Genomic DNA, 27,613 nt, shown 5'->3' on the forward strand with positions numbered 1-27,613 from the left:
CGCAAACGTGGAGATTATTCAAAAACTTGACAATAAGTAATGACCGGTTTTTGAAGGATATCAAAATTCAGTAAAGAAACGTGTATCAAAATTGTGGTGATGCAACGTTGATCGAAACAGTGTTGCTGTTGACAAAATAAAATGCAAAAAAGGACATTAAGAACGATAAGAAAAATATTATATACGGTTAATGAGTGATTTATCAACATATTTGTAGATTATTATTGATTGAATTAGCAAAGAATTGCTGATCAGCTTTCATGATTTGTTTGATTAATCTTGCGGAAAATGATTGATCAGAATATTTCCATTAGGGAATTATAGAGTAAGAATACAAGAATAAGTGATTGACAACTATGGATGTTGAGTGCAAAAATTAGCTGTTGATACTTTCTTCAATTGATAATTTTCAATTTTTTTTCACAGTTGAATTTCTATAGTTGATATTTTCTGTTCTCTTGATAGTTTTTTTTACTATTGAATTTCTACATGCTGTCGATTATTTCTAGTTGGTAGTTTTTACAATTATATTTTTTACCCAGTTTGGTATTTCTATTCGACAGTTCCTTCTGTTAAACTCCAATAAAGGTTGTAGTTTTTCAGTTGGATTTTCATAGTTGACAGTTTCTAGAGGTAGAGTTAAATTTATATATTTGAGATTTTAAAAACAACCAAAAATATATTTTACAGTAGAAACTAATAATTGTAGAGGCGAAAATAAACCATCAAAACAATTCAAAATATGCTACTATACCGTCTCGAGTATTCAACAGTCATCGACTGACATTAACCACAACTTATTATCTGCGGTAGCGACCAACAATAAAAAAGTAGTAACGCCTCTTAAGTTACAGATATTTTAACCGTCAAAAATCAAGAGAAGGTGAACAAAACAAAAGAGTAAGGAAGCGAAAGAGAATAGTATAGGAAGAACAAAAAGTATTCTCTCTCCCTACTATTCTCCTTCTTTCCTGCTGTTCTCTTTTAATTTTTATTTATTTATTATTTTTTTATTTTTATTTTTAGAAGGAAAGAAGGAGAAAAATTAATTATACGGAATTCTTAATTAAAAGTGTGAAAAGTTCAAATTTTCAAAGATTTTAATTTGAAATTCATTTTTAAATCAATATTTATTAGAAAATTGTACGAGAATTTAATTATTTAACTATAAAAATAAATATTTAATTAAATAATTGAATGTTTCTTAAAATTGAATTTTCATAAAGAATTTTATCAACAAATTTTTAAATAATTTAATTCTCTTGCCAAATTTTAATAAAATTTTTAAGAATAATTGCATTTTTTGAGAAATTTGATGAAAATTGTATTAAAAATAAATAAATAATTAAAATCAATCGAAAAATTTTACTATATATATATGAAAATAATTGAATTCCTTTGAAGAATTTTATTATTTATAAAAATAATTTTTGCAAAACTTTTTTATTATTTATGAAAATAATTAAATTCTTGAGGAGGATTTTACATTTTATAAAAATAATTGAATTGTTTCGAAGAAATTTATATGAATTTTTGAAAATAATTGAATTTTTTGAAGGAATTTTATTAAAAATTTTTAAAATAATTTCTTTTTTAAAATAATTTTACCTGAATTGTTGAAAATAATTGAATTTCTATTAAAACTCTTGAAAATAATTGAATTTAAATAATATTTTTAAAAATAATTGTACACTTTCCAAAAATTTTATTTAACTATAACAATAAATATTTTGTTAAACAATTGAATGTTTCTTAAAATTGAATTTCCAAAAAAAAATTTTATCAAAAAATTTTTAAATAATTGAATTCTCTTGACAAATTTTAATAAAATTTTTAAGAATAATTGCATTTTTCGAGAAATTTGATGAAAATTGTATATTTATAAAATTAATTAAAATTCTGCCAAGAATTTTATTAAAATTGTTGAAAATAATTGAATTTGGGAGAAAATTTTTATTATTTATAAAGATAATTGAAATTTTGATGAGGATTTTTGAAAAATTTTTAAACACAATTTGATTTCTGCGAAGAATTTTATTAAAATTATTTTTAAAAAAAAATTGAATTTGTTACGCAAAGAATTGCATTAAAATTTTTCAAAATAATTTTATTCTTTAAAGAAATTTACTGAAAAATTTATTGAAAATAATACTTAAATTTTAATAAATAAATTGTAACAAAGGTTAATAAAATAATTAAATTTCGTTGATAAATTTTTATTAAAATTTTAAAGAATAACAACTTTTTTTTAAAAAATTCGATTAAAATTTTATTTAAATTAATTGAAATTCAGCATTGAGTTTTATTATTTTTGAAAAATAATTGAATCCCTGTAAAAAATGTTATTATTCATGAAAATAATTGAATAATATATGAAAATAATTTGTAAATAATTGAATTCCTGTGAAATTTTTATTTATAAAAATAATGAAATGTTTGCGTAGCATTTCAGGTACTACTACACTTTAGAATTTTAAAAAATTTTATTTTTTTATTGTATTTTTTAACTCTTTATAACTTCAGAAAACACCTCCTAAAGTATTTATAACCAATTGTAAAAAATAAAAGTAAATTTTTCAAAAAATATTCAATTAATGTAAAAAGTCATTGACAAATTGAGTAAGTCTTTAAGGGCATGGTGGGGTCCAGCTTTTTGTTACGACCACTAGAAACATTGGTGCTAATGTATGTAATAGTGTCTGAAATAAAAAAATGGTGGGGGTTCAATTTGCAAAAGAATTTTAGGTAATTTATGGATGGCCTCTAACGATACATATATAAGTTTAAACGCGTTTTTCTCAAAATAACGTTTTCTCAAATTGCGGACAGTTTATCTCTGAATCTACTTAACCGATTTTAATAAATGATAACTCGTTTTGTTTGTTAGCATGTCCTGTGTGACAATTTACCAGAAAATGGTCAAAAAATTTAAAAAAAACATTTTTGCAGACTAGAAAAATACTGAAAAACATAGTGTATTTTTAAACAAATTATTGAAACATCTGCTATTTTTTTATTTTAGTCGATTTTTCATTATTGATGGTAGATTTCTATGCAAGACACCTTCCTTTTTAAAAAGCAATTTGGATTTTTTGTTTCCGATTTGTCAATCTTGAGATAAACTGTCCGCATAATTGCACAACTAACTTTTTGGAGTTTCGATCTGAATGCTGTCTGCAGATTATGATATTAAATAAAAACTAAAAACAAACCATTATTATAATTAAAAAAAATTCCATTAAACTTGTTCAGAAAAATTAATTCTATAGAGTAGTACAGAGAGTATAGTAAAGAAAGAGAATAGTGAGAAGGGAGAACAAAAAGGAACTCTTTCTTCAGTATTACTATTCTTTCTATACTGTAGTACACAGAAAAAACGGTAATCTAATTTTAAGAAGCTCCTACTTAAATAGGGGCCATGAGTATTTCCTACTTAAATTAAGTGGCCCACTTAATTTAAGTGGGGGCACTTAATTTAAATAGGGAATATTCTTGGCTCCTATTTTAGTAGGCGCTTCTTAAAATTAGATTATCATTTTTTCTGTGTAAGGAAAGAATAGTTATTAGTAATATAAAGAATAGTAAAGAGAGTATAGTAAAGAAAGAAAATAGTGAGAATAGTATAGTAAGGAGAGAGTATAGCAAAGAAAAAGAATAGTGAGAATAGTATAGTAACGAGATAAGAGTATAGCAAAAAAAGAAAATAGTGAGAATAGTACAGTACGGAGATAGTAAACAGAATAGCAAAGAAAATAAGAAGAATAGACAAAGAACCAACCAGACTCAACAACCTCACGAGAGAATGATGATCAACCCCTAAATGATGATAATGATGATGATGACGATAATGGAATCAGTGTTACGTCAAAGCGACGTACGCGACGTGCCGGTGCCGTGCGTGGCAGGCCGACACAACAAAAGGGGATTGAAGTGAGGAGAGGGGGGGAATTGAGAGGGGCTTAAAGATAGTGGAGGGGCAGCCTCGTGTACAATACACAATCCATGAGAGTGGAGGGGTGCTAGGCAGCGGCCAGGTAAGCGAGAACTGAACACAGTGGGAGACTCTTACTCTTGGTGAGAAGAGAGTTCTTGTCGTGTCGTGTCGTGTCGTGTGGCAGCCGTTTTGCTACTACTACTGCTTCGCTGCTGAGTACTGACACTCCGACATGCATTTTTTCCCATGCCATATCCCATCATCATCATCATCAACATCGTCTCCAATCAATTTGAGTTAGTCACTCGAAACGCTCCCAATAGTGAGCAACTCCCGAAAACTCTTATCGAAAAAAATTTCTCTCTCTTTCTCTCTCACTCTCTAATTTGTGCGCGCTTTCATCTCGTCCACATGATCGAAATGCGGAAAAATTTATACTGACGGAAATTTTTTTTTTCTCGATCGATTCTGATCTTTAGTGATCGATACTTGATCATTCCAACAGTCCGTCTGAACAGCGGATTAGAATCAAATGGGATTTTTGATCCGACGAGAGATTTTCAGAGTATCAAAAAGTGAATTTTGGATTTTAGAAGTGTTTCAGGTTTTTCATCAATTTTCCTGAGATGTTTATGGTACAGTGTCATGTTTTGCCGACGCATTTGAATTTGTTTTCGAGAACGAGAAAAATCATCACGTGCAACGATTGATTGGAATCATTTGAGGCGGCGGGAAGGATTTATTGATTCCCGTTGCTCACCGTTTTTTGTTTTCAAAGTGAAAATTGTTTTTTGTTTCACCACAGTGGCAAGTGCTTTTGATTTTTGACAAGACGGAATTTGTAATAATTCTAAGGAATTAAAACTAAACGGAATAATTTCCCCCCCAAGGAATCAAAAATTGCCACTGGTTTGGTGATAAAACGAAGGAAATAGATTCAGTGAAAAAAAGGGGATTAATTTCAGTGTGGATTTAAAAACAAAAGGAATAATTTCAGTGTGGAAATAGTGATTTTTGTGTTTGGTTTCCAATCAAAAAGAAAGTGTTAAACTAGTGAAGAAAAGTGTGTTTCGGATTTTTTTCGGGCAAAAAAAAAGGAAAGACCGAGTGATTTTTGCTGGTGAAGTGAACGAGTGCGCAAATCGTCAGACGAACCGAAAGGGTGGTGTTGATGAACGGATTTTAAAAGCAGCTAAAGAAGGCCAGCCCGACGCAATGCGTCGACGCTGCTGACGCAACGCGCCTGGATGCGTCTCACTTTAAGCACGTGAGTGTTTTTTTTTCTCATCAACAATTATTTATCATATATTCAACAATTGTAATTGTTTATAAAAAAAAATACAATGATTGCTATTTTCATGGGAGTTCCTATGGGCAAAGAAGCATTTTGCAATGAGATATTAGGAGAGTGTGAGACGTGCGCGTGTTCCGCTCTTGCGGTTTTTCTGGTTTCCTCTTAGATTTTTTTTTTGAATTTTTTTTTGTGGTAGTGGCGCACGCGACGATACTGGTGAATGATCCTGGTGTATACGGTGCTCACACATGATTTTCATACGCATATATAGATGAAATACTATGGAATGACGTCCTCACTGGATTACGCACCCCCTTTACGAACACAACACTCCACGACGTCTAACGCGGAACCAAATGTAAGATTTTCAGAACACTCGTCTTCACAATGAGTTTTAAACAGTTAAACAAATTAAGTTAACAATTTTAAACAAATTTTGAAAAGTTTTTTTTTCTTTACGGTAAAAATTGTACCTTTTTGGATACTTTGTGTAGTCTTCCTTATGAGCAGAAAAGATTCCGTCTGGAACAATTTTAGCGAATTTTAGAGAATATTTCACTAGGTTGACGAAATTTTTAGTTTGTGCAGTTAAAAATTTCACCTGAAACAACGAAAAGTTTCTCTATAGAGAAACTTTTCGATGCTTCAGGTAAAATTTTTAACTGCATCAGTTGCATTGCTATACAGTTTAACCAAATATGTTTGTAAACATTAGCTTCAGTGATCAAATTTTTTATCTGAGTGCAAAATTTTTCAAAATTAATTTCTCTAATTTTTTTATTATCCTAGTTTTCAACGTTCGAATGAAGGAAATATTTTTTTCTAAATTACTGTACAAAAGAGGTAGAAAAAAATTACTGTACAAAAAGGGATGGTATCAATTGCCCATAATTCAACTGTATTTGAAAAAACTTCAAACATGCAAATTTTTGAAAATAAAATTATTAAATTTATTTTAAAATCTGTATAAATTTTGACTGCTTGCTGTCAAATTTGGTAATTAGGGAAAAATTGGAGGCGATTCAAAATTATACAAATTCACATAAAAAGTAGAATAAATTTGAACTGTATAGAGGAAAAGTGCGTAAAAACAATTGCATACAGGATAACTGCATACGAGCAAATTTTAAAAATAAAATTTTTAAATTTAATTTTAAAACTGTACAAATTTAAACTGTATAAAAGAAAACTGCAGGCGATTAAAAATTACAAAGTTCAATAAAAAAATTAATTTAAACTGCATACTGTTAAATTGCATAAGAGAAAACTGAATACAAGATTTTAATAAATTTAATAAAAATAAGATTGCATGCATTTTTTTTCTTATGAAGTTTAAATTAAGTTAATTTTTTTTAATAAAATTTGTAATTTTTAATCGTGTGCAGTTTCCTCGAAAATATACTTTTTCACGCCACGGTATGCAGTTTAAATTTCTATAGTTTTTAAATTTAATTTAATAATTTTATTTTTAAAAATTAACTTCTATGTAGTTTAAATTAATTTTATTTTTTTAAATTTGTTATTTTTAATTTCTTAGCTTTTAAATTGAATTTAGTAGTTTTACTTTTAACCATTGCTTGTATACAGTTGAATTGTGGACAATTGAATTTTTCCAAAAAAAGAAAAATAATTGAAATTAAACATTCACTTAGTTAAAAATAAATTTTTTAAAACACAAAATTATTTTTTTTTTGTAAAAATAAAAATTAGAAAAAGGAAAAAATATCGACTTGAATTTGAGCGTTCGGAATTTTAGGAACGTTTAAATTAACTTTGTTTTCTGTTTGTCCTCAATTATTTTAAAAAAATACTATAGCTTGAAATGAAAAATACAGTAGTAATCAAATTAAAAAACAAAAATAAAATTTAAATAAACTAAATTAAATTTAAATAAAATTGTATTAGTTGAAAATTAAGTTTTTAATTATAGAAAATATTATTTGGTTCCTAAATAGTAGAAATTCCTAAATTAGTAGAAATAATAAAAATACTCTTGTTCAATTTCAACTTTAAAAACATTTAGGAACATAATTTTTTGTTTATCCACAAATATTTGTAAAAAAAATTCAAGATTGAAATTGAAAAATATTTTGTTAATGTTCTTAAAGTTTTTGAAGGTTCAAATGAACGACAAAAAATTTTTTTTTATTACTATTTTTAATTTTTCTTCTATTTAAAAAATTGTTTTTTTATTACTATTTTTAATTTTGCTTCTTTTTAAAAAATTGTTTTTTATATTGAAAAAAAATTAATTTTTATTCTAAATGTTATTTTCACATTATTTTCTATTTTTTGGTAATTTTCAAAAATAATTAAACAAAAATTTGTCCTTCATTTGAACGTCCCAAGACTTCAAGAAAATTATCCTAACATTTATTTAATCGTTGAAAATTAATTTTTTAATTATAATAGAATGTTTTGTAAATAGAAATCAAATTAAAAAAGAAGTCTACGTCGTCGGTGAAGTTCATAACGTTCATGATTAACGATTGAAGGAAAAAGATATTTTTTTTGTTCTTTTTTTTTAGTGATGAAAATGTCACTAATTTCACTTCTTTCATAAATTTCCTTCATTTGAATGCTCAGATTTCACTAAAATTTTGAACGTTCAACTGAACGAATCTTTTCTTATCTTTTAATATTTTCTTAATATTTTCTTTTCTTAAAATTTTTAATTCTTTGAAAATTACTATATTAGATTCTAAATTAATGTAAATTCAGCATTTATTTAGTTCAAAATTAGTTTTTTTTGTAATATTTTTTGATAAAATTCGAATTAAGAAAAGTAAGAAAAAAATATGGTCTGTTCAAAATTTTAGGAACAGAAATTTCAGCTCAGAATTCTATAAAGTAATGTGAGAGTAGTGAAAATGAAAAAAAAAATGAAAATTAATTGAAAATATTGTCGTTTATTCGAACGTTCAAAATGTTAGATCAAACTGAACCAAATGTTTGTCAAATAAATATTTAGTTAGGTAAAAATTATTTCGAATAACCTGAAAATAATCTTTATACCACAAAATATTTTTATTTCAAAATAAGTATCAAATATAATTTTTTTTTTTCATACTGCAAGGAGAACGTGAGGAACTTTTTCGTTTCTTTTGAGCAAAATTTCTTTTGACCGCAATTTCGAAAAATCACGAAAGAAAAATGAAAGGTCTTCTAAAAAGGAGAGAAAATTAGATAAAAATGAGTGAAATTGAATTAAATGAGTTTTTAGAGAAAATTTTAAAGAGATTTTTAGAGAGACTTTTAGAGAGTCTTTTAGAGTCTTTTAGAGTTTTTTTAGAGTCTTTTAGAATCTTCTAGAGAATGACTTTCCTAAGAGAAACATCTTTGAGCTTTTATCAGTCAAGAATGGGATTTAATTTATTAGAGTTCAGTACACTACTACTAGAGAGGTTTATTGATTTTCTTACTTGGCATTCTGTGACCCTTAGTCCATATCGTAGAATCGAGTGAAATACCTTTTTCGCATTTGAAACTAAGACGTCATAAAAAATATTTTTCTCGCATATTTTCTTAAATATATATTTTATTGAGAGAATATATTATCCCTCAATAAATATATATTTAAGAAAATGCGTCGTATATATAATATAATATATCTTCTCGATGAAAAGAACAAGCTGCACTTTCAATTTCGTAACGACTTTAGAAAAAAGTTTTCACCCCGTCTTAAAAAGCAACGGTCATGTTTTTAAGGGGAAGATTAGAAGGGGCTAGAAGCGTGATTTTATGGTATATCTCATGACCTCGTAATTCAACTTTCTTTATTCGACAAAAAAAAAATTTCTCTTTCTCTAACTGGTACCTGTTATAATTTTTCTCTCACTCACTCTCCCTTTTTTCTTTTTCACGCACCGCCGCAAGATTTCAACCCTAACCACGAATTTTGCACCCTAAGCGCGCATATATTGCTGTTGCTTTACCTGAAATGTATATATATATATGTGTGTATATATATCTATATAAAGATTGTAGTTTCCGCCGCCCCTATATGTATATATAGCCCTAATGTATAGACTACTGTTATATAGTTTTGCCTCGGACAATAATAATCTTCGTGAAAGGTTTTAAAGTTTTTCATGAAAAAAAAAGAGAGTGTGGAAAGTTTTACGCATTCAGCACACGTCAACTTACCTGATGGGCCCCATCGATCAAAGTCACAATAAAAGAACGCAGTAAAATTCTATATAATGGATCTACTTTGTTACTAAAAAGGATCGTGTATAAAATCGCTTCTTTTTTTTAATGAGCTCTAAAATGATGATGATGATGATTATTGTTGTGAGTGAGGAGAGAGGAATTGATCTATTTGTATAATTGATTTATTATTTCCTTGTATACGCAATTTTTTTTTCGGTTAATTTCACTTTGGCGATGGACTTTTGTATCTTTGATACTGAACACTATTATCTGAAATTGGCGATAAATTGTATAAACAGACGCGCGTGGAATATTGGACTCAATGAATGGAAAAAATTCTCCATTAGGCAAAAGTAGTTTTGTATTTTTTTTTTTTTTTAATTGTAGGTTTAGATGATTATTAGCGACAATTTTTTTTACTTGATAACTCATTTTTCATAAGGAATAATAGTAAGAATAATAATAATAATAATAATAATAATAATAATAATAATAATAATAATAATAATCTACTGGGCTGAGTCGATTAGTGTCAATTTTAATGAGACTAAAGTCCACAATGTTCCTGAAATTTATAGATGATCCACAAATTCTGAACTTTCAAATAAAAGTATTTTTGTTACTTCTTTAAATTTGAATTTCATTAAAAAAACATCGTTTTGTGAAAAAAGCAATTTCTAACTCTAGGAAAATGTTTAATACCATTTCGAACTCTAAGTGTTAAATTTAATTTTCAACTCAAAGTAAATGTATACATGGAAAAAATTTTTTGCCTGCAACAACTACAAATTTTACTGTATTAGTGAAATTTTTAGTTGCTTCAATTAAAACTATAATTAACTAATTAATTAATTAATTAATTTTTACTTAATTATCGTTGTTCTATGTAATACTTTTTTTCGTGTGTAATTTAATTTTGAACTTTTAATGTTTAATTTAATTTTCGACTCTAATTTTTAAATTCAATTTTTAACACTGTGCAATAGTTTAATTTATATTATTTTTAATTTCAAGCAAATAATTTTTTACAATAATTAAACAGAGGAAAATTTCTTCACATGAAGATTCAAGAATTTTGGAAAAAAAATATTCAACAATTTTTGAACGTATTAATGAGAGGAATATTTTCTTTGCTATAAATATTTTTGAAAGTTACTAACTGGGTTACTAAACTGAAATAAAAAATATTGTATAACTAAACATTTATTTTGTTAAAAATTAATTTTTTAATTATATAAAGACAATATTTTTTATAAAAAGATTCAAATTAAAAATAGTAATAAAAATATTGTCGTTCATTTGATCGTTTTAAAGTTTAGGGATTTAGAAATATCTTCAATTTATAATTTATAACTAAAATTCTTTAAAAATTTAATACTTTTTTTTAATTTTTCAAAAAATTCAATTATTTTGAAAAGATTTTGTTAAATTTCAATTACTTTAAAAATATTTTATCAAATTTCAATTATTTTTAAAAGATTTTAATAAAATTCAATTATTTTTTAAAGATTTTACGAAATTTCAATTATATTTAAAAGATTTTGCTAAATTTCAATTACTTTAAAAATATTTTACCAAATTTCAATTATTTTGAAAAGATTTTTCTAAATTTTATTACTTTAAAAATATTTTATCAAATTTCAATCATTTTAAAAATATTTTGCCAAATTTCAATTATTTTAAAAAGATTTTACCAAATTTCAATTATATTTAAATGATTTTGCTAAATTTCAATTACTTTAAAAAGATTTTATCAAATATCAATTATTTTTAAAATATTTTACTAAAATTCAATTATTTTAAAAATATTTTACCAAATTTCAATCTTTTTTAAAAGATTTTACCAAAAATAAATTTTTTTAAAAAAGATTTCACCAAATTTCAATTGTTTTAAAAAGATTTTACCAAATTTCAATTATTTTTAAAATATTTTACCAACTTTCAATTATTTTTAGTAGATTTTACTAAATTTCAATAGCTTTTAAAAGATTTTACCAAATTTCAATTGTTTGGAAATTTCGCAATATTGTATATAATTGAAAAACTATTATTTTTCAAAAGTTATTTTAAATATTTGTAAAAAATTAATTTTAATGATTTCTTTTTTATAATTTTTTGGAAATATTGTACCTTATAAATTTTGGAAAAAAACAATAATTACCAATAAAAAATTGAATTTTTTGTATTTATACCTAATTGATTTCTCAAAGAACTTTCGGAAAATTATTAAAAATAATTGATTTAGAGATAAAATTTAGTTAAAAATTGTGGAATTGTAAAATTGCAGAAAATTGAATTTTGGAAGGGTTTCGTTTGTAACTTTTAGAAATTATTAAATTTCTCGAGGTTTTAAATTTAAATTTGTTTAATTTTATTTCCCGTGAAATTTCCTTCGAATTTTTTAATTAAAAACATTTTTAAAAATTTTGAGATTAAGTTGAGATGAATTTAAATTGAAAAATGATTCAATTTCGTTTTTAAAAACGTTGCGGACGATATTGAAATTGAATTGCGGACTTCAGCTTTGTAGAATTTTGAAATGAATGTAAATTAAAGTTACTAATTTCACCTTTTTTTTATTCATTTTAGTAGTTAAAAATAAGTTTATTGGACTTTTTTAACCAAAAAAGTTTCAAAAATTCAAAGATGAATTTTAAATTAAAAAAAGATTCTATTTTCGTTTTTAAACACGTTGCGGACTTCAGTTTCATCGAACTTTCAAATAAATGGAAATTGAGTTACTCATTTCGCTTCTTTCATTCACTTTGGGTTAAAAATAAGTTTATTGGACTTTTTTAACCAAAAATTTTTAGATGAATTTTAAATGAACTTAAATTGAAGAAAAAGATTCTATTTCGTTTTTAAAACCGCTGCGGACTTTTCAGCTTCATTTGAATTGAAATGAATGAAAAGTGAAAATTGAAGTCATGAAGACGAAATTGAAATTTTATGGCAAACTTCAGCTTTATCGAATTTTGAAATGAATTTCCATTTATTTTCAATTTTCGAAAATTGAAATTACAAGAACGAAATTGAAATGAAAAATTGATTTTCAAAGAATCAATTTTATCAATTTTACTTCAATTTCAATTCGTTGAAGAAAAGTTTCAATTTTAAGTGATGAAGAAAAGAGAGACCCCCATAAGTTCCCGCAATCATATTGTACATATATACGATTCCAGTAAAGTTCCGATTATGGAATTCCGCCTCTCTCCGTAATGATATCAGTCGCAGCTGGGTTGTCAGCCGGAAAATCAGACGATACGTCTCCGATAACGAGGCATATTTTAGATAAGCGGACTTCGCAATTAAAATGCCTTGTGGATGAGCCGCGCTTAATTAAAAGGCGGTCGGAAACCCTCGCTTATATTCAAAACCGCTAGGACGCGCCGATTCTTCTTAGATTTTTTTACCACTCTCTCTCTCTCTCTTTCTCTCTCTTCTTTTTTTTTATATATTTATAGGGGTCGTCCAAAGAGAAGGTAATTCGATCAATCCAAAAGTAATACGATACCCAGAATCACATGTTAATTAATGGAGCTTTGGTTCCAATCTTATCGCGGATAAATAACGTTCGGACCGTATAGGATTTATTGTTTACTAAAACAAACCGATACCGCAGAGGAGTGCAATTACTGATTGCAAAGATAAAGAATTTCATATTAATCTCAGACTAATCTAATATATGTAGATATAAATGAAGATTTCGCGAATATATATATATTACTATACACTTGACTTTGTATCGTGTTTATAAAAAAATTCACGAGCAGAGAGAGAGAGTGATGGAAATAACCGACGACGATGATAATTTATCGGCCGCATACATATTGTTTTTGTGTCTGTGTGTTTGTGTGTCACACTTGATTCAATGAACTTTTCAAAGATTGGAATTTCAATATAGTGATAAATACACGTGTATTACAAGCACCTTATCTGCAACAGTTACGTAATATTTCGCATATCTCACATTCTGTATATATATTCTTTTTATACACTAAAAGATTGAGTACTTTCTTCCTTTTTTATGGCATTAAAATTGCATACCGGAAATTAAAACTATCGTATCATATCTCTTGTTGTATTTGAATTCATGTTTCAGAATTTTAAAAAGAAAAGGGAAAAAATGTTTCGATTCCTTTAACGGATAAAATAGAGATAATTGTGTAAAAAGTTTTTGCAGAATTGTATATAGTTTATAATGTTGAACTCTTCAATACAAGAGGATGAGTATATGTATATATGCTCGTAGTCGTGAAATATGAGTGCGACTAAAATAAGTGATAATGGAGTGCTTAAAAACTGCACCCTTCTTTTATACAAATATTTGGAGAAAAAATAAAGAACTCTGTTAAAATCGTCGCTTAAAGTATTTATTAATATAATGATCCAAAGGGAACTGTAAGTTTGTAAATGTGTATAAAACTCTGTCGATCAAAGCTATTAATGCGAGTAACTATATTTAGAAAATATTTTTCTATCGAAACATTTTGTTTTATTTCATTTCGTTTCTTTTATCTTTTTCGTCAGAGAAAGGCAAATTTGAACATATTTTTTTTTGTTTGATTTCAAATTTTACGTGAGTACTTGTTTTGACCAAATATATTATGGTTGGGATTTTTAATTTTGTCTTGTTCAAAATTTTTATCAATTTACCTTTAAAATTTTGTTTGTAAATTTATTATTTTCTTTCTTTCTAATTTCCTTTAATTGTACCATTATAATTTTCAATTTTATTTTCATTTCTTTCTTCTTTTCCTTACAATTTCATAATTGTCAATTTTTTTTTTTTTGAAACAAAAGAAAATTGAAAAATGTAAAAGTAAATTGAAAATTATGAAGGTATAATTGAGAATTATCAAGTTAATTAGAAAATAGAAAGGTAAATTGAATATAAATTGAAAATGAATTCAAAATTATAAAGGAAAGTATCATTTTCAATTTTCTTTTGATTAAAATTTAATTCAATTTACATTTATAACTATAGCTTTATAACTATAATTTTCAATTCTGTTTTTGAACAAAAGTAAATTGAAAATTTTAAAAGTAAATATAATTTTCAGTTTTCCTTTATTCAAAATTTGTTTCAATTTACGTTTATAACATTTTTTATAAGTTTATAATTTACAATTCTTTTTTTAAGCAAAAGAAATTGAAAATTATAAAATTTAATTGAAATTGAAATTTATAAAGGTAATTATAATTTTCAATTTTCTTTTGTTTCAAATTTGTATTAATTTACTTTTAACATTTTAAATTCTTTTTTTAAACAAAAGAAAATTCAAAAAAATTATAAACGTAAATTAAAAATTATGAATGTAAATTGAAAATTAGGTAATTAAAATTAGGTAATTAAAATTAGGTAATTGACAATTATTATAAAGATAAATTGAATATAAAATAAAAATTAATTGAGAATTATGAAAAAAAATATAATTTTCAATTTTTTTTTTTGTTTAAAATTTTGATTCAATTTACCTTTATAATATTCTTTAAAACTATAATTTTCAATTCGGTTTTTAAACAAGAGCAAATTGAAAATTAAGAAGATGAATTGAAAAATAATAAAAGCAAATTGAAAATTATAAAGGTAAATACAAAATTTTCAATTTTTCTTTGTTTAACATTTGTTTCAATTTGCCTTTATAATATTCTTTAAAACTATAATTTTCAATTCGGTTTTTAAACAAGAGCAAATTGAAAATTAAGAAGATGAATTGAAAAATAATAAAAGCAAATTGAAAATTATAAAGGTAAATACAAAATTTTCAATTTTTCTTTGTTTAACATTTGTTTCAATTTACGTTTATAATATTTTTTAAAACTTAATAATTTTCAATTCTTCTTTTAAGCAAAGTATAGAATTGAATATTATGAAATTGAATTGAAAATTATAAAAGTAAATTGAAAAGTAAAAAAATAAATTGAAAATAATAAAGGTAAATAAATATTTTCAATTTTATTTTGTTTAAAATTTGTTTTAATTTACATTTATCATTTTCAATTATTTTTTTAATCAAAATAAAATTGAAAATTGTTAAGGGAAATTAAAAATTATGAACGTAAGTTGAAAATTACAAGTATAAATTGAAAATTATAAGTGTAAATAAAAAATTATAACTTTAATTTAGAAATGAAAAACGTAAATTGAAAATAAAAAAGGTAAATCGAAAACTATAGTCGCAGTTAAATGAAATGCAAGGTTGAGAAAATTTTTTGTTTAACTAAATTCCCTCTATCATTTAAGCAAATAATCGTTTTCGAATTAAAATGGAAGATATTTTTTTTTATTGAAATTAAACAGAAATCGTATCTACGTGCTTAAAATGAGAATATATTTACTTTTCTCCAATGAAATATTTATTTTACTACCAAAACAATTTTTTTTAATTTGTACAATTTTTTTTCAAAATTCAAGATTGAAATTTTTTTTTTCTTCCAGAACATTAATTTTTCGTCTCTTTTTACTTATTTAATTATTATTCGCTAAAAAAAGCGAAACGATCAAAATAAATTACCTAAATATTTTCAATAAAAATTTCTGATTGCAATAAAAAGCAGAAACGTAAATAATAAACAATTTAAAAGTTTTTAACTCTTGACGACAATATTTTTTCAGTTATGAATATTTTCAAAAATTTCTGTTCACAATAAAAAGGAAAAATAAATTAAACAATTTAAATGTTTAGAAATTATTTTTAAATTCTTGACGCCAATATTTTTTGAGTTATAAATATTTTCAACAATTACTAAATGAAATGAAAAACAAAAAGATTAATAAAACAATTTTGAAAGTTTGTAAATTATTTTTCAATATTCTTGACGTAATATTATAATTTTTAAAAAACAAATTTTATAATTATAATATTTACGTCAAGAAGATTGAAAAATAACTTTTAATGTTTAAAATTGTTAAATTTACTTTTTTTGATTTTTAATGCAGTTTTAAATTTCAATATTTGAAAAAAATTATTATTTTTTCGTCTGGTGGTTTTTACTTTCAATAAAATTTAGTTGTAAAATATAATAATTGAGAAAAAAAAGTGTAAGTCTGAATACGTTTTTATCTTAAATTATGAAAATAATTGGAAAATTATCCTATTTTTAGTGAAAATGTTCAAAAAAAATTTTATTTGTATTTTATTTACAAAATTTTGTTTGTATAATGAAAAAATAAATTTTTAACTAAATAAATTTTCGGTTACAATATTTTTAATTGAGTTTAGTAATATTTAAAAATTCAAAAATAGGAAAAGGGGAAAAAGGGGACTGAAAGTAAGATTTATTTAATAGTCGTGGTAGTGATAATAGAAAATAATAGTAAATAATAAAAATAAATAAATAACTAGTATTTGTAAAGTAATTCCCATTTTCTATTTTTAACATTTGAGAGATATCGATTCTTACCTTCGTGAATTATCAATAAAAGGGAAGACTATCCAATCGTAAAAACAAGGTCGCCTAATGTCATTATCCGACTCCCATCGCGGATTGATATCGAGTTATCTCAAATGTAGGGCTTTATTTAATTTCTTTCACCTAGTAAATTCTAAGCTGGAATTACAGTACGTGTACTGTAAATTAAACCCCCACATCAGTGCTAGTGTAAATAAAAAAAATACCGTCACCAATTTTTCCAATAAATTAATAAAAAATTCCTTTTTAAAAAGAAAAGAAATTAATTAAGAGAAAAAAAATTCCACGATTCGAATTCTCTACAATTTTTCAGAAATAGAACCTGTATTTTCATTAATTCATTTTTATCTAATTGATTTCATCTTCTTTTAGGAAATTTTTTATTCATTTACCAAGAGACGAAAAATTGACAGTGAACAGATTAAATGGATGGATAATCATTTAGGAATTTATTACTTATCCTCGTAGTGTAGATAGAAACAAAATTGAATAAAGTTTTAAAGGGCGAGAAGATTTTCATTTTCTAAAATTTGTGAGGTCTTGAGAGAAGGCGCATCTGTTTGTGTGAGTGGAAAAGACTTGGGAAAAAAAATATTCTAATTAGCATGATGAGAAAGTTTATATTGGGAGACTACCTTGTTTACTTCATCTAAATGGTCATTAATCCATGGTCCATTAACCGTTATCACGATTCTCGATTTTTAGAATTTTAGGAATCGAATTTTTGATGATGATGATTTGTCAATTAGAAAAACTTATGTATAATAATTTTATGTGTACAAAAAATTTATTTGATTCAAGTAAACTTTTTTTTATCTACTGTCAAATAAATATTTAGTTGAATGAAATCATTTTTATTTAAATCAAATAAATTGTATTTAAATCAAATAAATTTTATTTGAATCAAATAATTTTAGTGGTTGAAGAAAATACTAAATTCACCCAGACTCAACTGAACTTTTTATTTTTTTAAATAAATTTTATTTGGTTTAAAGAAAATTTTGTTTGGTACAAATAGACATTTATTTGAAACAAATAAATATTGTAGTTGGCTCTGAGATAAATATTCTTTTATTTATCACAAATAAATTATATTTAAATTTGCTTTAAATAAAATTAAATAAATTAATTAAATAAATTATATTCACATTTGGTTTAAATAAAATTTTTCTCTGGGTGTTGATTTGAATAAAAACTATTTTTTTCAAGTAAATATTTATTTAATAGTAAACAAGTAATCATTTGTTTGAATGAAATAAATTTTGTTTGCAGTGTAGTAAGACAGAGAAATTATTATTATTTTATTAATTATTATATATGTATTATGTATTAGTTATGTAATTAATTATTATGTATTTGTTATGTAATTAATTATTATATATTAATTATCGATAAATTCCATTGGTATGCAGATAATGATTGATTTTGCTTCATATAATGAAGAAAATTATGACTTATTGCAAAATAATTTACAAAGATAATAAAGTTTATGAATTACTTTCAAGGTAATTTTAGAAGGACAATCAAAGCAATTAATAACTGTTTCTTTATGACGATTTAATTAATGCTCGTTGGAAATAATGATAAGTTGCAATATTTGTGGAAATTGAAATTATTGATAGTTGCAATTAAAAAGTAATTATGGTAATTGTCGATCAACAAATTGTAACCGTTTGTTTTATAGTTCTCAATAATTTTCTTTATTAGCTCCGGACCTTTTAAATTTTACCATAAACGTGTGGTAAAAATTAGTTTATTCGTTATTTTAGTTCAATAACAAGTTCAAATCAAAGAACGATATTTTTTATTAGTTCTTTTAATTTTTATTTATTGAGAAAAATTATTTCGTAAAAAATAATGTTTTATTAATTTTGAATATTAAATTATTGAATTAATAAAAATGTTATTTTTCATTTGATTAAAATTTTTTAATGTATTAAAAATGACAATAAATTAATTAAATGTAGGATTTGAAAATAATTGAAAAAACAAAGTATATTCACGAAGTGTAACGAGTATTTCATTTAGTGTCCTTTTTTCCTCAACACAATTTTGCCTTGAAATCCCATATACATGGTTTCGCTTCAGAGACTTGTTGACCGTACAACGTGTTTAACATATATTATGAACAGGCAAGATTTATGTGAATTTCCCCCCTTTTTTCCCCTCCCTGAAAGCACCGATTTGATGTGTAAATGCATTGCTCTCATTAAGATAATTCTAATAACACTGCGGTTAGAAAAGTTATTAGTCACCTATTGAGAGAATTATTTCGCTGCAAATTGAATTAATAAAATTATATATACATTATGGAACTAAATATATGAGTAATTCGATCGTTAATTAGAGTTTATGGCTGAAAATAGAGTGTTAATTTATAATGATCTAATTTTTTATATGTACACTTATAGAAACGAAGATATATATTTAAATTAGAAACTACTACACTGTAAAAAAAGGGAGTTAAATTTTAACTCCCCCGGGGGGTCTATAAAAGTCGCACCCATTTGGGAGTTAATGTCAGGGGAGTTAAATAAAGAGAGTTAAAATTTCACACCCAAATGCTAACTCCCCATGGAAAATATAACTCACGTGGGTGTTGAATGAAGGGAGTTAGAAATTAACTCTCTTTTGGAGTTGATTTTTAAAATTTTAACTCGAAAAATTTCACTCCCAACTCCCGAGTCCGTTAACTCCCTAAATTTTTTACAGTGTAAATTGATTGTTTCTGATAAATTGAAATTTTGTTTGTATAAAATATTTATTAAAAAGTTTATTTAAAATTAATCCTTGACTCTTTTGACAAATATTAATTTGAATAAACTAAATTAGTTTCAATTAATTTCGACAAAAATGCACTTGGGAATATTTTAATGTTCACAAGCGCATTTTTGTGCGCTTTAGAAATTCATTACATTTCATTAGATTACATAATCCAAAGAAGAAAAATAATCCAACTTTGTTTATTGAAAACCGAGAAGAAGCTAAGACTGTACTATATTCTGAGTCTATAAACTGCAGACACACACACACATAATACTCAAAATTAAAAATAGTTTTCTTTCTCTCATTTTTTTCTCCTATAGAGAACGAAGACTAATGTTCATAAGCGGTACGTGCCAGAAAGCAAAGACTATATAATGTTTGTCCCAGAGCGTGTTACGATGGAGCTTTAGCGTTTATTTACTCGTTTTGCAGTGTATGTTGGAAGGCGTTACGGAAAAAGAGGTGCACACGCCTTATCGCTGACTGTACTTAAGTAGGTATATGGCTACCTATCAACCTCGAGGAACGTTTTACACCACTCTTTCAAGTCTCCTTTCCCTCGCGCGAGACTGGCGAATAAGTGCGCTTACTTGCATTGAAACAAGTGTGTTATGGGAATACATTTATATTTACACACTCGCAGAGGGACATTCAGGTTATTTCATTTTCTCCCACGACAATATACGAATTCGTTAATATACGTAACAATACTCTTTTTGTTAATAATTAATTGAACAAATTCGTTCAAAAATTTCATTATTTACAAAAAATCTATCTATTACAACCGAGGATTTGTTACGAAATTTTTTAACGAATCTACGAAACCTTTTAAGGTAGTAACCTACCAAATTTTTAACGAGTCTATACGAAACTTTTTGATGAACTAACGAAATTTTTTAAGGAACTAACGAAATTATTAAACGAACCTACGAATTTTTTTAACGAACTAACGAAACTTTTAAACAAACCTACCAAAGCTTTTAAACTAACGAAATTTTTAAACGAATCTATAAAAATTTTTAACGAAATAATGGAATTTTTTTTACTTACAAGTTCAAGGCAAACGATATTTTGTTTCTATGATTGCACATTTTTTTTTTTTTTAAGAACAGTAAAAGAAAAAAATGAATGAAGTTAGCTATCCAAATTGAAAGAGAAAGATCGTGTATAAGCACGTGTTATTCTTTATGGGTATAATCCATATGTTGTTTCTCGATGTTCGAGTTCTTGACCCCCGAGGCCATTTGTGCATATTGTATCGCGTCGGCACGAAGATCGGGAGCAACTTTGCCTGTCACGCGGTAGCCATAACCTACCATATCGCGCTACCAGCAATGAAACGCTGATGCGTTATTATAATAAACCACCGGTACAAATTGTGCTTACTCAGAATATTTCTACATCCGGTGTGTGGATTACGTTGCAAAAAAAATAAAGTCGAACAAGTATATTAGGTAACGGAATAAATTTACAGCATTAAATGTTAATGTTTACATTCACACTCATAGTTGTAGAATTTTTCTTCATTCTTCTTTATTCCTTTTCTTCTTTAGTGAAAAAATTTTGCTACAAATTGTATAATAACAATTTTCACAAACAAAATTGTATATATGGTGTCGTAATGCGGAAATGCTACCGGCATTTTATATTTACTCGTGACAAGTTATCGGGTATTATATGGTAATTATATCGTTGACATGGGAAAGTTGACTTTTGAGTTTCGCTCTCGAGACACACGTATATATATACAATTCTCGGAAAAAGCAGAGCGGGAATTTCACCCTGGATTTTTCCAGTGCACTCATGCGTCAAGTGTATTATTAAAACTGATTTAAGTGGCTCGGGGAGAAGGGAAAAAAAGAATTGCGAATGGCAAAAATGGAATAAACAATACGAGAGGAACAATATGATTGGATGATTAATAGTAGACGCTATTTTAATAAGAAGACTGACGGATGATGGTCTCTTTAGTCGGTGAGCGATAAAAGATTGCTGCATTTGAGACTTATGCCAAGGAACATCTTCATTGTTATCCTGACGATGCATTTTATTCTTTTTCTCTTTCTTCTTCTTCTTCTTCCTTTCCCTGTTTTGCTTCTTCTTCTTCTTCCTATTTTGCTTCTTCTTTCTAACCTTTTTTTACATTTTCTCATAAAAGGAGGAAAAGTAGAAGTAAAAGAAGGAAAGAAGGAACTGGGAGAAGATGGAAAAGAAGAAGAAAAAGTTAAAGGCGAAGTAGAAGTAGAAGAAGAAGAAAAAGGAGAAGAAGAAGAAGAGAAAGGAAAAGAAGAAAAACGTAGAAAAAAAGAAGTAGAAGGCAGAGTCGAGCGTATTTGCTGGGAGCAACAATAGCATAAAGCCATTGAGCATAATTCTTGTTTGTGGGTTGAAGCGCGCGGCATGGGTCGGACATTCCACCCTATAAACTAGCTCGACGATAGAATTCATTCGATTGGACAAATCTTTGAGCGACAAGAAACGACATAAAGAAAAGGCAAAGACCAGTCAATTTGTGTATTTTGTTGGCGCGAGAGAATAGCATGAGGGCTTTATTAGCTGTGTATATACATGCCGCAAATCGGAGCCAAGAGGCCCATTGCTGACGGTCGTTAACCGAACGAACGGGTGCATTGAAATCGGGCTATTGCACTTTTAATGTCATCCCTCTGGGATTGATCCAAGAATCAGGCCGCAGAAGAAACATATGTCCGAAAGAAGCGCGAAACCAAGTGGTGACTAACGAATAATTTACATTCAGCACTAGAAAATATATTTATATAGTCCCCTCATTTATTTCGCCGCCAATTACACTCTATTGACCGAAACATTATACAATTATTAAAGAAAATAATTTATTCAACGCTATAGTAAATCAATTCAAAAATAGTTTCAAAATTGTATTTATTCTAGCATCGTTTTAGCATCGTTTCAACTGAAAAAAATTGAATTTTACCATCATCAATTTTATCAGTTACTGAAAAAGCAGTGAATTGTTTAAATAAAAACACTTCGTTGGCTAGCAAAACAAAAAATCATCAGCTAGCACTGAAAATCATAGTTTATTACCGCTAATGACTGAAGAAACATTTAATTTGTCTGTAAAAACTGTTGCGACCTACTGATCTGTAAACATAAAATTATTAGAGAATTGTATATTGACAATGTGTCGACAATTTTTTTTGTATTTGTATATGTATATATACATTATTTCAGACGGTGGAGGTCAATATGATAATTACCGGAAGATGATTAATGCCGCATTGCTAATGTGGTATCTGATAATATGTGACTGAATAACGCAATATAATCTAACGATATATGCTGAGAAAATAATTATACTTTGGAGAAAAAAGAGAAAAAAAAGGTGAAAATCAATTATGTATAACGTGATGTTAACCAGTCGTGTTACAATCGTACCTGTCAGCCAGTCTATAAAGTTATCAACAAAAGTTATTCCTGTTTTAAAATGTTTATCCATTCACGCGTTTCAATTCTTTTTTTTCTATGCACCTATACCTGACACATTCTTTAAATTAACATACGTACGGCATTTTTAATCTTTATTGATTTTTTTCAATTCTTTCGCTTTTTTCCCCAAAAGAAAAACAATGTAAAAAGATAAATAGTTAGTAAAATTTGACTACTTTCGTCACTATTTATTTACTAATTACTAATTAATTAATTAATGCAATAATTTACTAAGTATTTGTTTGCTAATTATTATTTTGTTAATTAAAAAATTTTTATATTTTCAATTATGATCTTTCCCCCCCTTGTGTTTTCGTTGAATTTACAATTTTCTCCCCAGCATCAAAATATAATTATTTTTCTTTCTCAAAAAAAATTTCGAAATCTAGTTCCCTTGATAAACATATTATATGCAAATGAATACTGCAAGAGTATTAAGATAAATGAAGGATTTATTAATAAATGGAATTTTTTTTTCTTTTTTTTTTGCAATCGTGTGTGAAAGAAGTTCGACTCGTATAGTCGCGAGAAACACGACATTAACTGGTGAGCAAATGAAAAGAAACCGATGGGAGAAAAGGAGAAGGAAAAGAACCTGGATAATTGCCCTGTGCACTGGTTCAATTAAAAAGTCAATCAGCCACCGCCGCCGCTTCATCGAGCTGGTTCCAATGCTCTCTCTCTCTCTCTTTCTCTCTCTTTTTCTCCATTACGAGCGTTGGACCTTGGTGACGCAAAACACCTCTCGCACGAATCACCCCCTTTGCCGTGTGTGATTCGACAAAACGAAACAAAAAGAGAGAAAAAAAAATATCTCACCCGGTTTTAATCTTTATTTTTAAAACTAATAAGGTTGTCAAGAAATTGATTATAGACATCAAGTGAAATAGTTTTCAGATACTACTGACATCGCATCGGTTCTATGCAATATAGCGAGTATATAAAAGATATAATTACACATATATAGAGCGTATGATGCCTTTAAGATTTTAATCACACGACAGGAACACCTCTCTCGTACACACTTTTTCCCACGGCAAATACTTTTATATTTGCAAAAAAAAAAAAAAAAAGGAAAAAATAAATCCGAAAAAAATTCTTATCAAATTTGTAAATGCTAATTTACTCTTGAAATTCAATCAACAATTTTCATCGATTTCATTATGATTCTCAATTACAAGTGTTCCAGATGCAACTATTATGTAAAGTTTGCATTTTCTTAAATCATTCTTTATAATTATATATTAATATATTTATATTACATGCAAAAGAGATGGGACTGTTTTTTTATTTCCTTTTTTTTTTTTTTTGCTGCAACTTTTGTACTTGTGCTTGTTTTTCGATTTGATTGAAATGCCTGGTGTGCCTGTTTTTAATATGACTAACCAGCTATGAACTGGCCATATTATCAAAGGAGAAAACATTATATGAAGACTGTAACTTGAAAGGCCGTTATTAAAGCCAGTCCTTGCAATTTAATTTATGGACTATTAATCCATTTAAATTAATTTATAGACGTACTCTTTGGAAATCTCGGTTGTAATTTATTGTTTTGAATGACCGCGCGCTTGATGCTCTCGCGCACATATATATAGATATATTGTGCCTATTTACGAAATTAACGAATAAGGTTTGAACTTCTATTTTTGGTCGGTCTTATATAGTTAATAAACGAAAATCAAGTGTAAAAATTATGTAAATCCAGAGATGGTACTCAACCTGGAAATCTGAAAATGTTCGGGAATTTTATAAACCTTGAAAAAACCTGGCAAAATTAGGGAATTTTTATCGAAATCCTGGAAAATTGTTGTTTTTCTAAAAATATTGTGTTTATTCTTCTTGAAATTTAATTACACTTAAATATTTCAAAATTCAATTTTAAAAGAATTGCGTTTACAATTTTCATAAACAGATGAACTTCAAACGATTTTGATTTAAAATTTTGTAAAATTTCAATTTTAAATGTATTTAATTAGAAATGTTAAAAAAAAACTTGAATTTAAAAAAATTTTAAAAACTAAAATTCTTCTGAAATTTGTTAAATTTTTTAATATATATTTAATTGATTATTAAAAATAATAGATTTATAGAAGAATTTTAAAAAACACTAAAACAAATTGGATTTTGAAGCAATTAGAAATGATTGCAGAAATTCAATTATTTTCAAAAGTAGTAAAATTCTTCTCAGAAATTCAATTATATTCAAAAATTTTAATTATTTTCAAAAACTTTTCTCAATTCAATGATTTTTAATATCTACTACTTTAATAAAAATTCCTAAAAGAATTCAATTATATAGTTAAAAAAATTATTAAAAATTCTACGCAAAGATTTAATTATTTTCATAAACAATAAAAATTTCGCAGAAATTAAATTATTTACAAATTAGTTTCATATATTAATCAATGATTTTCATGAATAATAACATTTTTTACAGGGATTCAATTATTTTCATAAATAATAAAACTCAATGCTGAATTTCAATTATTTTTAATACAATTTTAATGGAATTCCTCGAAAAATGTTGTTATTTTTAAAAATTTTATTAAAATTTATCAAAGAAATTTAATAATTTTAATCAACTTTGCTACAATTTATTTATTTGAATTTAAGTATTATTTTCAATAAATTTTAAAATAAATTTCTTTAAAGAATAAAATTATTTTGAAAAATTTTATTGCAATTCTTTGCGTAACAATTAAATTATTTTCAAAATAATTTTAATAAAATTCTTTGCAGAAATCCAATTAAAATTTAAAAATTTACAAAAATTCTTGTCAAAATTTCAATTATTTTTATAATTAAAACAATTTTTTTCCGAAATTCAATTATTTTTAAAACTTTTAATAAAATTCTTGGCAGAATTTCAATTATTTTTAATACAATTTTCATTAAATTTCTCGAAAAATGCAATTATTCTTAAAAATTTTATTGAAATTTGTCAAGAGAATTCAATTATTTAAAAATTTGTGGATAAAATTCTTTATGAAAATTCAATTTTAAGAAACATTCAATTGTTTAATAAAATATTTATTTTTATAGTTAAATAATTGAATTCTTGTAGAATTCTTCAAAGGAATTGAATTATTTTTATAATTAGTAAAATTTTTCCGTGAAATTAAAATATTTTCAATACAATTTGAATAAAATTTGTGGAAGTGTACAATTATTTTTAAAAATATTCTTCTAATTCAATTAATTTCAAGAGTTTTAATAAAAACCCAATTATTTTTAACAATTTTGATAAAATTCTTCAAAACAATTCAATTAGTTTCATAAATTGTAAAATTCTTGTCTAGAATTCAATTATTTTTGTAAAGAATAAAATTCTTCTTAGAAAATCAATTATTTTCAATACAATTTTAATAACATTTCTAGGAAAAAATTTAATTATATTGAAGATCATTTCAATAAAATTTAGGTGAAATTCTTTAAAAAAAAAATTATTTTCAAAATTTTTAATAAAATTCCTTCCAAAAAATTCAATTATTTTCAAAAATCCAGATAAAATTCTTCGAAACAATTAAATTATTTTTATGAAATGTAAAATCCTCTACAAGAATTCAATTATTTTCATAAATAATAAAATTCTTCAAAGAAATTCAATTATTTATATATATATACCTAATAAAATTTTTCGGTTGAATTCAATTATTTTTAATACAATTTTCATCAAATTTCTCGAAAAATGCAATTATTCTTAAAAATTGTATTGACATTTGTCGAAAGAATTTAATTATTTAAATATTTGTTTATAAAATTCTTCATGAAATTTCAATTTTAAGAAACATTCAATTGTTTAATAAAATATTTATTTTTATAGTTAAATAATTGAATTTTTGAAGAATTTTCTAATAAATATTGATTTAAAAATGAATTTCAAATTAAAATCTTTGAAAATTTGAACTTTTCATACTTTTAATTAAGAATTCTATAGAATTAATTTTTTTCAATAAGTTCAATGGAATTTTTTTTTAATTATTTGAAGTTTTTAATTTCTAATAATATTTAATTGAAGAATTTCAGAATAATAGAAATTTCGTAAAATTATATTGTAAATAAAAGAATTTGAAGAATGTTACAGTAACAAAGTAGTAAGTTTTAATTATTATAAAACATGAAGACAGGGATTGATTTCTTAATGTTTTATGATAATATTCTTGTTATTAAATTTCAAATTTTTGAATATCTTAATTTTGTATAAAAATAGTCAAGGGAATTTGAAAAGAAGAAAAGCGTGGCAACCCTGAAATCTTAAGATTCATTCCCTATTCTCGAGGACTAACGATCTTTTAAAACGAGAGAATCAAATTGGTGGCATTTCGCTTCCCCTTTTCTTCCTTTTTATTGGCTATACGGGCTCTATATCAGTTTACTATGAGGGCACAGGGCCCACCAGCATTCGGCACCTCTAATGAAATTCGATTTTTTTTTCTTTAGACACAATGGGAATCAAAGCAATTTTTAACTGATTTAGGTTTCTCAATTGAGCTGATTTTTTCTTCTGTTTGAATATTAGTTAATTAAATTCAATAATCTTTAGCAGAAAGTTAATACTTTCTGCTAAAGATTAGAACTAAAGA

General features: G+C 25.5%; 1 protein-coding gene across 4 annotated transcripts in view; it reads left to right on the forward strand.

Annotated features, from left to right (window-relative positions):
• The window catches only part of LOC122499912 (fibroblast growth factor 17-like), a 212,834-nt gene that overhangs the window by 110,256 nt on the left and 74,965 nt on the right, over positions 1–27,613 (forward strand). Inside the window, exon 1 of one of the 4 annotated variants that reach the window (XM_043608494.1) lies at positions 4,006–5,201. The exons of 1 other annotated variant lie outside the window; for it this stretch is intronic. Coding sequence is in view for 2 of the 3 variants with exons in the window: in XM_043608491.1 (XP_043464426.1) it covers positions 5,182–5,201 (20 nt within the window). In the remaining variant the exon portion in view is untranslated. 2 more of the 4 variants (XM_043608491.1, XM_043608493.1) reach the window with 2 other exon arrangements.

This window comes from Leptopilina heterotoma, unplaced genomic scaffold, assembly GCF_015476425.1.
Source record: "Leptopilina heterotoma isolate Lh14 unplaced genomic scaffold, ASM1547642v1 Lhet_18, whole genome shotgun sequence".
Taxonomy (NCBI): Eukaryota; Metazoa; Arthropoda; class Insecta; order Hymenoptera; family Figitidae; genus Leptopilina; species Leptopilina heterotoma.